This window comes from Semicossyphus pulcher, unplaced genomic scaffold (genome assembly GCF_022749685.1).
Source record: "Semicossyphus pulcher isolate SPU_LCO1_2020_fin unplaced genomic scaffold, fSemPul1.0.p SCAF_4, whole genome shotgun sequence".
Taxonomy (NCBI): Eukaryota; Metazoa; Chordata; class Actinopteri; order Labriformes; family Labridae; genus Semicossyphus; species Semicossyphus pulcher.
In genome coordinates, this window is record NW_027211715.1 from 25,498,790 (window position 1) to 25,511,878 (window position 13,089).

Consider the following 13,089-nt stretch of genomic DNA (forward strand, 5'->3'; position numbering starts at 1 on the left):
TGACAAAGATGAAAATAAATGGTGAACTGTATCAGTCGATCAAAAACACATTCCTGAATTTATGATACATTGGGTTAGTATTTTTTATTTTTGTATAATTCATGTTTGGTTTTGGTTGATCAGAAGCCAACTCTATGCCTTAACTTTTAGTGCAGGTAAATGAAGACAGCAGACAGTCCCTGCAGTTATTAGAAATATGGAGAAAAAACATGTTTTACCCGTCTATTAAGTCAGCGTCATGGTCCAAACTGAATGTAACTTCATACATTTTTCCAACGCAACAGTGATATACACTATCTAGAACACAAGAATACCTAGACTATTTATCCAGAGTTCACTCATAGTCCACTATAAAAAGGCATTGAAGCTCACTGTGGACAAAACAGGAAAGGACTCAAAGTGTCGGGGAATGGGTGGGGATGACTCTCTGAGCGTTTTCCACTGACTTCATTCATCACAATAAACACTGTAGGGCAGACTTACAGAGAGCAGACTGCAGTATAGTGGCTGACTAACTATTTGTAAATATAAAAACACAAAGGAGCAGGACTGAAGAAATCAACTTTATATTTTGTCGAATGTTTAGGTGTTGGCTGTGAAAATCCACAACAGGAACTAAATCCCTGCTGAGGACATCAGGACTGAGAAGCATGGAGGTCAGTATCGCTCTGAAAATACGTCACTTTTTATACTGAGTGCATCATGACTTGGAGCACTTCGTGTTTACTGGGTAAATTTGCCAAGTCCACAAGCCAAATACTTTAAGTAGTCTGGAAAGTTGAGCGCCTAAAATGCCAGAAATTCTAAATGTGATCTTTTTCTGATGATCTGTCCGAGGTGTGTCTTCCCTTTTTGACCAGTGCATGCATGGGTTGTGTCTCTGTCACTCCGAATAGTAAAAATTAAGTATGGTGGAAGTACTACTGTCTGGTGAAGGAATTTAAAACATGTATGCATGCAGAATATACGTGACAATTTACACGATCAAACGCTGGTGTTCCAAAATGTCACGTTTTGTCACATAGCTGAACAACAGAAAGTCACTTTGTTCTAATTGTATGTTTTAGGCATTTAGCCGACATTCTTTGTGCTCAACAAAAGATGGTTCGGCCCACAAATATTTGCCGGCCAGGAAGTTGGATCTCAGGATGTTTGAGTTTCCTCCTTTTTCCGCTGCTTAGAACAATAGCTGCTAAATAGTGCAGCAACAATGTCGGGTTCAAGGGTATTACAGATTCTTAATGTGGATATGCTGAGGGATTTTTGTCTAAGTGTAATTATGAACCACTCTTCACCTACAGATGATTGTTTACAGGCAGCAAAAACTGACATAAGATGTGTATTACAGTGTATACATTAACATAAATGAGTAGAAGTGAAGGAAATGACAATAAAAAGATGAACAAATAACCATTAAGTTATAATATTAAAATACATCGTGCAGGATCTCGGCCTGGTCAGATGTGACAGCCTGGATACTGGGACAGGGTCTGACTGGGAGGTGCTGACCCCGATCGAACATATGACCCTTGACCCTGACCCGCCAGCAAACCTGGAGCCTTCGCCTGCAGAGCTGGCTCAGTGTGAGGCTGAAGTGGGGACACTGCTCCGAATAATCGCTGACCTGAACAAGAAGATGGGCTCTTTAAAAGCCCCGAGGTAACGTTACAGCAAAGAGTATCAGGTGTCGTTTACCTACATGATTAAAGACATTGTTACACTAATATAAGCCAAATATTTCAGTGGAATCAGGTATGTTTCTTCTCCTTATATAAATAAGTTATATATTACTCAGCTTGTAGCTTGTCTCAGAGTAACCACAGTGACGTTTATTAGCAAAAATTTGAATCCTGCTATAATTCTGCAGTGAACCAGGAGACCTGAGACCACCAGGACCACCTGGGCCTCTGGTTCCAGACCTCCTGTCCCACAGGCTGGCCAGAAGTGGCACAGAGAGGACCACTGCCTCTGCCAACACATCCAAACCTCCACTGAGTGGACGAGGTAGGGCATATCTTTGTCTTGTTGCAGAATAAGGCATTTTTTAATGCTATGCTCCTGCACTTTAAGTCTGGCCTCACAAGAGGCAATTGTATTTACCTTTAAAGAACAGAAGCTTTTAAAATCTGGAGGAATATAAAACTGCCCCCCACTTCATCGAATTGGATTTATTGCACTTCTATCTGTCTTCCACCAGGGGGCAGTGGTGTAGTGTGGACCAAGCTGCAGGAGGTTTTATCATCAGTGGAGGACTCTATCAGCTGTAAAAGGTCGTGGGCGGCCCCCATCACAGCTTCAGACCAGGACAAACACCGAGAGCACCTGAGGGCAGCACAGGAGAGCTGGGGGAAGGCCGCTCAGGTGTTTACACTGTCACACAACCTCTCATCATCCTTTGATTTATTTGAATTATAATTCTCTAGAACTGCAAAGTTCAATCATAAGTTACATCCACTTTCTAGTAATAAACTTTCTAGTATAAAGATGCAGATCATTCTTGTGTCTGTCAGACTTTTAATGGACCCACTTAGGAAAAAATATACGTCATTAATGAGGCTATTTTTTTTACTTCCATCAGCCCCTCAAGTAATTCTGTCACTCTGGTTGCAGATATTAGAGGACATGGAAAAAGAGTTTGGGATTTCATGCCCATCAAGCCCTCCAAAGGACCAGCATCAGGAGGACGTCCTGGATGTAGAGAAGCGGAGCTCTGCCCTCAAAGGCAACCTGCAGGGTCACCAGGAGGAGCTGGAGAGAGTGCAAAGCTCCATCAGCCAGATGGAGGAGGAGAAAAACAAGGTGGGTGAAGCTCTGCCATCAGTTTAATCAATGATAGTGTTATCAGACATTGGAGGTAAACACAGTCCTGTCTTTGGTTAAATAAACACATTTTATCAATGAGTTGAAAGAAGTGTCTCCAGACAAGAACAAACTCGGTTCTTCTTCTCTCGTATTTCAGCTGGTTGCTCTCCATAAGTCCTGGAGGTCAGGCAGCCGCTCTCCTTCCTACAGGCCCAACGCAGGGCCTCTCAGTCCAGACTGGGCCTCTCCACCCTTCCCTGGGTCACCTTTACTGAGCAGAAGAACCTCCAGAGCTGTAACCCCTCTGTCTCTGGGAGGGGACGGCTCTCCTCTGGGCTCTGTGAACTCATGCAGCCCTTGTCCGAGCCCCATCAGCCTGGAGTCTGAGACAGAGCGACTGAACAGGTGAGCAAGCAAAGGATTACACTTATCGAAAACAGAGCGTGTCCAGACTTTTTTGACACACACGTCCCAATAGCAATGATTTACCACTTCTTTCTTCACTGATTATATCTACTCTTACTACTAAGGTATCAAAATGTGTTACAGTGAAATGCCAAAGAAGCTACTAGCACTGTGTTGCAACCATAGACTGTATAAATAATGGACGTAGCCACCATGACATCGCCCATTGGTTTCTTGACTGCGTAAATGAAGCCGAAATATGGCCACCGGGGGTCAAAGCTAAACAGTCTGCCTGTGTCTGATCAATTAACTCGTGAGTGAGCTAGTTTTATTTACTGGCCCACGATTGAATAAATGTTTGATACACACTGAACAGGTTAATAAGCCTGCTATGACAAGCACAGTATACCTGCTACTTAGTGCTAAAAATACTTCAATACAATAAGACTAGCATTTAACTCAAAAAATCCCCAAAAGGCTCCAAAAACACAAACAGGTGAAGTTAAGTTCAGTGACTGTGTGTGTTGACGTCTAGCAGACAGCAAGCAGGATCCACCTGTCACTCAAGTGACCCGGCTCCTATGATTTAAGGCTTAATATAATTAAAATGTATGTGTTATAAATAAATTCACCCCCTGTACAGTTGTCTTGAACAGTAAAATGAGCTACTTATAACAAAACCGTTTTTTGTACCAGGCTGTTAACATGTTTATTTCTGCTGTAAAAATGGGCGTTTGTTTCTGGAGCCAGCCTCAAGTGGACAGTCGAGGAACTGCAGTTTTTTTGCACTTTCACATTGGCTTCATTTCTCAACACCAGAGGCTGACAATAAACTGATTTGAACATAAGTCCCGCCTCTGACTGGGCAGATGACCAATCATAGTTAAGGATTATAGGGTGGCACCTGGGTTGGCCAGTCAGTTTTCAGGGGGGGCCCATGCCAATACAGGCCACCCCTTCGACCTGCCCCTGACTGAGAAGACTATTTTGTTTTAGTGACTGATTTTACTGCATTTACAACAAGGCAAAGACAAGTCACACACTCACACACACACACACACCCCCACACACACACAAACTGTATGAACAGGGTTATGAATCACTCACATGCTTCTGAATATTCTGAATGATTTAAGGTCTGACACAAAGCTACAAGTTAGCTACATAACTGTAACTAAAGCTCTTTTCGAAACAAAGGTGTCCCCTCCTGTGCTCGCTCTGACCCTCCTCATCCCCTCCCCGTCCTCTCAGGTGCATTGAGAGGCTGAAGGCCAGGAACGAGCGTCTGACTGCAGCTCTGGAGCGGAGGAAGTGCGAGTCGGAGCAGATCAGTGTTAAAGTGAGCAGGCTGGAGGCTGACTGCTCGGCCCTGCAGACGGCTCTCAGATACAGGTACACACCTGACACACAGGCACACACGCTGTGTTTGTCTGTAATGTTCTGTGACGTGTGTCAGAACAATGAACGCGCACATGCAGGGCAGCGATCTAACAGTATGTATGAAGGCCCTTCTCATCCAGTGAGGTCACGTTTTGTCTTTGTGCTTTTGATTGACAGCGAGGAGTGTGAAGAGGCCTACAGCGAACTGCTGTCGATTTATGACTCCAAGAAGCAGCAAAGCATTCCTCTGCAGACGCACTCAGCAGGTGTTTGAATACCACGTTTTAATACTCAGTGCCCACATTCTCTTACATACACAGTGTGTGTGCGCGTCATTCACACGCAGTCAGGCTCACAGTTTTTCCTCTCTTCAGAGAAAGTCGGTGACAGGCAGCAGCCCGACAGTCCGTCAGCTCAGCTCAGGAAAATGGGAACCGAGGAGCTGTCCACCTCTTTCTCAACAGCAGGGGTCACAGAGGAGACGCACACGCAGAGTCACACAGGGCAGAGGTGGAGTTTTAAAGTGCTCTTTGTACGTTCAGGCATGAATGGAAGGGAAACACGTGTGAATGGTGACTGAAGATCAGATTGACAGGCTGATGAAAGGATAAAAGTTGACACATATTGCATGAAAAGTTCTGTCACACCAACACAGATCTACATGATATTGACTAAATGTCTAAAGGTTTAAAGATGTAGTTATAAAGACATCCAGACCATTTCCTGGACAATGTTTTAGCCAGGTGACTCATTACGTTTAACCCTACAGGACAACCGAGCAAGCAGAGCGAGGAGCCGTACTCCGTCAGCAAATCGAGCGCCTGAAGAAGGACCGGGCGGCTATTTGCCCACCTAAGCAGAGTCCAGGAGATGAGGGCAAAATGAGCTCAGAGACTGGTCACCTGGCTGGATCAAGAGGACCTGTGACTAAAGAAAACGCCAAACCTCTGGATACCAAGAAAGAGAAGGCCTCCCTCTTCTATGAACTCATTTCTGTCAGGGTAGGACGTTTTTTTGTGTCTTAAATTATAATAAAAAACTGAAGCTGAAAATAGCCGCCAAGATTTCAAGCAGATCAACACTTCACTTAGCCAGCACGACAGAAAAACACAGTGTGATGATGGATGTATGGTCCACTGCTTGCAGACCTCTGACTCTCAGGTTTAGCGAGGTCAGCGAGACCTTAAGCTGGTAGAGAATTATTTACAGGAAGAGTTAGACATCATGAACATGACGAATGGAGAGAGGAAGGAATGGGGTCTTGGGATAGACGGTAGCTCAGTCTGTAGGGACTTGGAGGGTGGCCGGTTCAGGTCCTGGTCGTAGGCCAAGCGTGGAATTGAGGCTGGTTGCTGGAGAGGTTCCAGCTACCAGTGTATGTCCATGGAGTCCTGTTTGTGCATGTGTGTTTATGTTTGTACTAACAGAGTGAACAAATTGAATTTCCTCTCTGGGATTAATAATAAAAAAAAAGGTTTCAAAAGGTAAAAAAAAAGCACTTGCCTGCAGCTCTAATACTGTAGTACCTAATAAAACACTACATCTTGGGCATCCTGTTGAATTGTTAAGGCACTTACATAATAATAACATCCACGGTTGTTTCCTGTCTCTACACTATCCTATTATAATAAAAGTACACATTCAAAGTAAATAGAAGAGAAAACTTTCCTTGATGTCGTTCTGGTGTTACCAGGCAACTAGAATTACTTAAAGAGTTACTTCCTCTCACACAAGACGATGCTGGTTTAGATGCACAAACAGATGTACATGTCAGTGTAAGGTTTTACCTTTGGGAGGAGCTGGGCTAGCTTTTTGTCCCTGTTTCCAGACTTTGTGCTAAGCTAAGCTAACCAGCTTCAGGCAGAATCTTTACATGTAAAACCCTTCATTCTTTTCTTCTCAGTTTTTTGTTGTTTAAGGAACCAAAACACGACATCAAGAAGAACAAAAATCTATGTTACGATAGCTGTGTCCAAAATCAAAACCTTTTTATTACTTCATTATTAATCTGACTCTCTGAATGCTTAAATGTTACAAAGTCTTCTGTTATGATGTGATATGATTTGGCGAAATATATAAGATAAATTTATGTGGAATTGATCATTCAGGCCACTGTGTAGTACATACACCACCACATATAGTGTCCATGGTGGGTAAACAATCCAAAAACAGTCGTGCATGTTTTATAGACGCAAAAATTAAAGCTGCATGACACTTCACCTGTGAGTGACCAAAAAGTGCTCATTCATAAGTGTCAGACATTTCAATCACTATGTGAATATTGTGTTTATAAGGGAGAAGTCATTGATAAAAATTATACACAGATAACAACACCAAACGTGGAGGTAAAACCTGCTAGTTTTAAAATCTTAAAATCTTGTGCCTTTAACACGCTTTTCCTACGCTGCGTCTGTGTCTCTTTACTCTGGTTTATGGTTTTACTTTTCATATCCAGGAGGAGATGTCGGATCTGCGAGCTCTAATCCGCCTGAAGGAGAAGGAGCTGCGGTGTCTGGAGTGGAGTTTGATGGCACAGAAGGCGCAGGAAGCAGCCGGAGCGTTCGTCCCAGAAAGCCTCAGAGAGGAGCTGGAGGATCGTACGAGCGAACAACAGGTAGGACAGACTCTTACAGCAGCAACACAGACTTTTTTTTACATTTTCAAATCATACAGAGTCAAGGTGAAATGGGCAAGAGGGAGCAGGACGTTGGTCTATTGTGGCAGACCCGATTCAAATCTGGGTGTCCCACACGGGAAATCACACATCCACCAATGCAGAATCCCTCCAGGCCGAGACGGATATTTTGGTTTCACAAGGTCTTCTGCTGGGCTGTCCTGTCGCTGCAGCACAGATTCATACCACACACCTCTGTCATTGTCGAAGAACTGAACACAGCTCTCTATAGCCAACAGTAGCCTCATGGCTTCAAAAACAATGGCTCAACATGTCTTTAAACGGTTAAAAAAAACTAAAGATTTTATCCAGAGAGACGTGGTCAGACCAAGAATCCTTTATTCAATAACTGATTTTACAGACCTTCCTGTTAGTTAAACCAAAGTCTCATTGGCTTCTGATTGCAATATATTAAATGTCATTCTGCTCTTTCTCAAGAGATGAAGGAGAGAAATTGATCCAATACTGAAGTAGGAAATCTGTCTGATACACCACTCAGTTATCAATGAGGACAAGCCTTGGACAATCTACCCACTTCCATTCTTTGTTTAAATTTACGTACAATGACATGCGTAAGATGTTCATGTGGTAGCTATCCATCCATCCATCCATCCATCCATCCATTATCTTCCGCTTATCCTGGCATGGGTCGCGGTGGCAGCAGGATCAGCAAGGTGACCCAGACGTCGCTCTCCCCAGCAACGTTTTCCAGTTCCTCCTGGGGGACTCCGAGGCGTTCCCAGTCCAGACCTAATATGTAATCCGTCCAGCGAGCTCCTGGTCTGCCCGGGGTCTCCTCCAAGTTGGCCGTGCCCGGAAAACCTCCAAAGGGAGGCGCCCAAGAGGCATCCTAACCAGTTGCCCGAACCACCTCAACTGGCTCCTTTGGATGCGAAGGAGAAGCAGCTTTACTCCGAGCTCCCCCGGATCTTCGAGCTCCCAGGCTGAGCCCAGACACCCTCCGAAGGAAACTCATTTCGGCCGCTTGTATCCGCGATCTCATTCTTTCGGTCACTACCCAAAGCTCGTGACCATAGGTGAGGGTTGGAACGTAGATCAACTGGTAAATCGAAAGCTTTGCCATTAGGCTCAGCTCCCTCTTCACCACGACAGTCCGGACGGCCACATTACTGCTGTTGCTGCAGGGATCCGCCTGTCAATCTCGCGATCCATTTTACCGTCAGTCGTGAACAAGACCCCGAGATACTTAAACTCCTTCACTTTCGCCAGAGACTCACTCCCTACCTGGAAGGAGCAAGGATGGAGCTTCCAGACTGTATAGAGTATTGGTATTGTTATTGGTAGTGGCATCAGTATTGGTTAATTTATCTGTATCTATATCGTATCTGAACATGGGCATGAACTATAGATCCCTAGTTCTCTTGCAACCTTTAGATCAGTGGTTCCCAAATCAGTGGTCTGGTTTTCACAAAGATAAACACGATTTGTCTTAAGGTCATTTACAAGAAGAGCAAAAGGAAACACAACAAACAAATCGGCTTCACATAAGTAGAGTCCGTCACTTTTGTTTCGTAGTATATAGCATACTTCAACCCCTTAAGCAGAGCTTTGGTTTGGATTGTCAGAGGTTAAAAGCTTTGTGCACCGCTGCTTAGATATCTGGGTATACCATGTTCATTAACACAGAGTTTAAAGGGATTTTTAAATATAATCCTTACTGATGTCATGTTTCAGAGGTTGTGTGAAAATGCAGTTAAACTGGGAAGTGATGGTGACATCGCCGGTCCTCGAACCAGACCCATTCTGAAAGAGCTGCAGGCCGTTCTGCAAAGGTGAGACATCATCAATTCTCTGCATACATCGTAGGAAGACCTGGTAAACTAATAAATACATGACACCTTGAGAAAACTAAGCATTCACTAATAAAAACGGTACCTGATGAATGTAGTCTGTGTAGAAAAATGCTCCCTCAAACATCTGTCTCCTGGTTTTATCTGTCGCTTAGGAACATTATCAGAGTAAAGCAGACTTTGGACACAAAGAGCTTCTGGTTCTTTCTATCAGCTGCTTTAGAGAGCATCATTGTTCTCCTCTGACCTCGGGCTGTGAATACTTCAACATAAATCACAGCTGTTAACACTGCATCACATTCGCTGTCAAGGACACATCATGGAGACATGTTTACATGATTGTGTACGAGAGAAAACATCTTCAATGCCTTAAGTATAATGAATGTTGTTGCTTTTCAGGGAACAAGCCCTGAAAAAGAGACTGGCTTTAGTCCATGACTCACTAAACACGGCTCTGTCAGACAGCACCTCCCACAGGAGGGACAATGGAGAGCAGTTCGCTCGGCTAACACAAGCTCACAGGTAGGAAACACAAGGACTGCATGTTTACGTCTTTGTTCATCTTTCTGTACCTTAAACCAAGCGTGTCCTTGTTCATATGAGAGTAATAAATTGCATCTTGGTGCGTTTCTTCCGTTCCAGCAAAGCCTTGAGTTCGTACCGGCAGATTCGCAGGAAGTACCGGGAGCAGGTGTGGAGGCTGGAGCAGAAAGTGGCGGCCATGATGGAGAGTCACCAACAGCAGAGTGAAGCACAGCGAGCTGCAGGAGAGGCCTTGGAGTGGAGGAGGGAAGAGACGGTTCTGTGAACCTTCAGTCGGAGAATAAGCTTCACTACTAGTCCAATGTATTATAAACTACAATCTACTGTCCTTCTGAACTCAAGCAGCTCAAATGAATTTCTATTTTTGTGAAGTGTTTGCAGCATACAGATAGAAGCTTCTTAATAACATTCTTATTAGCCTTAGATGTAGCCTACACTGTGTTTAGTGCTAATCCGCAAATGCTAGCATGCTAAAATGCTAAACTAAGATGGTTAACATTGTAAACATTTAGGCTACCCACCTAACAGCATGTTAGCAGTGTCATTGTGAGCATGTGCGCATGCGTTAGCATTAGCTAAAGCTGTGCTAGAGTACACCATCATAGCGCTGCTAGCATAGATGTATAAACTTTTAGTGTTAAAGTTAAGCTGAAATAAAAAATGCTAACCCTTTTGGACGACATCTGCGGTCATATTGTTTACCTATTAAACAACATATGCCAAAGAATTCACATGTTAAAGGAGATGAATCCAACACTAATCTACTGAGATGTGTTGATCCAGAAGTGACCTGGCTGACGTGCTCGGCTGTGGTTTGCAGTTACCTGTAGTAGATGCTGTTTGAGTTGTAACAGATAGCAGTCAGACCGGAGCAGAAAAAAGCTGTTCATTTATTAATCCATTGGTTCATTCCAGTGAAAAAAAGTCCACGGCAGAAAATAATCCTACAACTGAAAATGACAGTGACAAAGCCATCGCGGTACAGCGGTCAGAACCTGTATGACCTTCCTGGGTCACACACCTGACCTGACAGTGCTCTTCCTTACCATTTGTGCCTGTAGCTGTAGCAGCACAGCGACATCCCTCAGTACCAACAAAAGACTGTAATAAAACACTTCAATTTGGTTTGTTATGACACTTCAACATTTCAATCATGTTTTATCATTCAAAGTGGATTTGTCCTGCCTTCCTACACTAATATAACCAGAAATGTGTCACGATGCAGAAGCTTGTGACTCTTGAAATGCTGTTTTATCTTAACTTTGTAAATAAAAGTTGTATTTTACTCAGTTCTTGAACGGAGATGTGTTTATTGTACATCTGTTCATCAGTCAACCCATCAGAAACATCTACAGCCGTCCTTTTAGGCATTCATTGGCTCTTGAGAGGTAAATATAGACTTTGTAGGGCAGTGAACATGGAAAGCATTGTCACATCTGCCTTTTCAGCCCTTGTGAGAGTTACCAATAAACTAAACTGGATTCCAAAGCTTAACATGTCTAATAGGAGTCGCACATCACAAGACACATGCCTCGTTTCAAAGAAACAGCTGCCGTGCCGTCATGAATGTGTAAGGGTGACTCAAGGACTGAACCCATGGAGGACCTCGGGACTGACCTCGACAGCGCACATGTCCTTTTTTTCCCGTACATGCCGTCTCTATAAAGCCGTTCCCAGCCGGCCGTGCGGTCCTGACAAAGCGCAAGAGGAAGGGGGGATGGGGAGGGGGGGCGAGACAATAGCACACATGATGTGCACACAAAATGTACGACCAGCCCATTCGTCTTGTGAACACTTTGATAGTCCTCTCCATCTCGCTCGCTCTGCTTTCACTACTTACACTTCTCTTAAAAAGGCGGGTCACTGAAATGACACTGAAAATATATTTATTTGTAGTAGAGGTGCAAATAGTTTTTTGGTCAGAGATCAATCTCTGAGATTTTTGCTACCATTCAATTTGAACAATGCAGTTATTTTTACCATTCACTTTCCTGGTGCTCCAAATTATATTTAATCTATCCTTTTTCGAGGTCTGCTGTATCTAACAACATTTTAGTGATTTACTTAACTTGATATTTGTGACCTGGTTTTAAATTACAGACTTCAGGCCTAATGCATGGACTTTTGACTGTCAAGGCAAGGAAGTCATGTTGAAGGTTCACCCTGGAGGGAAACAAGACTCAGGTCTATTTCTGGGAAAATGTTAATTCCATGAAAGACGTATTGGGAATCGCCGATCCAAAAACACGTGCTGTGTACTGAGAATACAAAAACTTGGAGCCAGCAAAAAAGCTATGACAAGAATCTGGTGTAAAGACGATCCTCTTGGAACAGCTTGACACTTGATTATTAGAAACTTAAAGGAGAAATCAACTAATTAATTATTGCATCCCTATATGAAAAAGATCGATGCAGCAGAACAGAATGCAATGTCGTCTTTTTTTCTTTTACACATTCTTAAATTCGTCAAAACTTGAGGCCTACATTACCCACAATGCAATTTGAGATTTAAGTGTGTTATGCTCGCGGAGGCTACTGTGACCTTGACTCGCCTGACTTGCAGGTCTGATAAATCAATTCTTTCCAACTTCTAAACAGGCCAGATTTGATCATTTCCATCTACTGACCCTTCAGACACTGACTCAAGTGACATCACTAGAGGCAATTTATCAGACTTCACATGCGTCTCTCGAGCTTTTACAGCACTTTTTTTACCCCGAAGACCTATAAAAAGACTTTGCATGTCAGAAATGGGTGCAATTTCCTGTGATAGGAGTAATTGTAACAGAAGCTCAGAAGAGAGAAAATCAGAGAAAACACTGAGTGAACTATTTAAACATATAACAATTAGAAATACGAGCGTTATGTGTGAGTTCTACTTGACGACCTTTTTGTTCTATATAACATGCTGGTTTCTGTAGCTTTGATAACCCATTAAAAATAAGGGGAATACTAAAATGTATTGTTGGTTTGGGTCATTTTATTCGACATGTTTCCAAAGGGTATAATCTAAAATAATTGCAGACTCATCTTTTATATGCTGTGATTATGAATAAAAGATAATTTCACCTTAATTGTGTTGGTATGAAGGAAGAAATCTTACAGATGGATGTATACAATATGCACAAATAAGCCTATAAGTTCAGACAGGTACAAATGAAGGTAATGTGATGATATGCGTTTATTGTATTTGGGTGACTCGACCCTTTAAACACCCAGCTCACTCTCACTCTCTCCTCACACCCATCCTTTGCTCTTTACCTCTCACTCAAACCTCCATTTCTCATCCTTCACCCTCCATTTCCTCTCCCTCCATCTTCTCTCCTCACTCATCTCTCAATAATCCCCCCCCCCCCCCCCCCCCTCCTTCAGCCGACCTCCTGTCCTGACCCACCCTGACCGGTCAGCTGCAGCTGTGACCGGCGGTCAGGAGGTTAAGGCAAAGGTTGAGTGTCACACCCACAGGGTCACAGC

The 13,089-nt window shown here is 43.4% G+C and overlaps 1 protein-coding gene across 1 annotated transcript; it reads left to right on the top strand.

The window, feature by feature from the left end:
* The first annotated feature begins 497 nt into the window (after positions 1 to 497).
* Positions 498 to 10,832, top strand: ushbp1 (Usher syndrome 1C binding protein 1). Its single transcript, XM_069680236.1, has 14 exons — positions 498 to 656; positions 1,445 to 1,659; positions 1,868 to 2,004; positions 2,198 to 2,361; positions 2,611 to 2,799; positions 2,960 to 3,207; positions 4,459 to 4,599; positions 4,765 to 4,853; positions 4,962 to 5,097; positions 5,357 to 5,588; positions 7,043 to 7,201; positions 8,957 to 9,054; positions 9,472 to 9,594; positions 9,715 to 10,832. The coding sequence occupies exons 1-14, from the start codon at positions 651 to 653 to the stop codon at positions 9,878 to 9,880; spliced, it is 2,103 nt and encodes a 700-aa protein (XP_069536337.1). The 5' UTR covers positions 498 to 650; the 3' UTR covers positions 9,881 to 10,832.
* Positions 10,833 to 13,089: the final 2,257 nt, after the last annotated feature.

Bases quoted from the DNA above. Each gene is read 5' to 3' on its own strand.
- ushbp1 (XM_069680236.1), top strand. The intron at 2,005-2,197 runs GTAGGGCATATC...GTCTTCCACCAG, and splicing joins ACCTCCACTGAGTGGACGAG to GGGGCAGTGGTGTAGTGTGG. The intron at 4,854-4,961 runs GTGTTTGAATAC...TCCTCTCTTCAG, and splicing joins TCTGCAGACGCACTCAGCAG to AGAAAGTCGGTGACAGGCAG.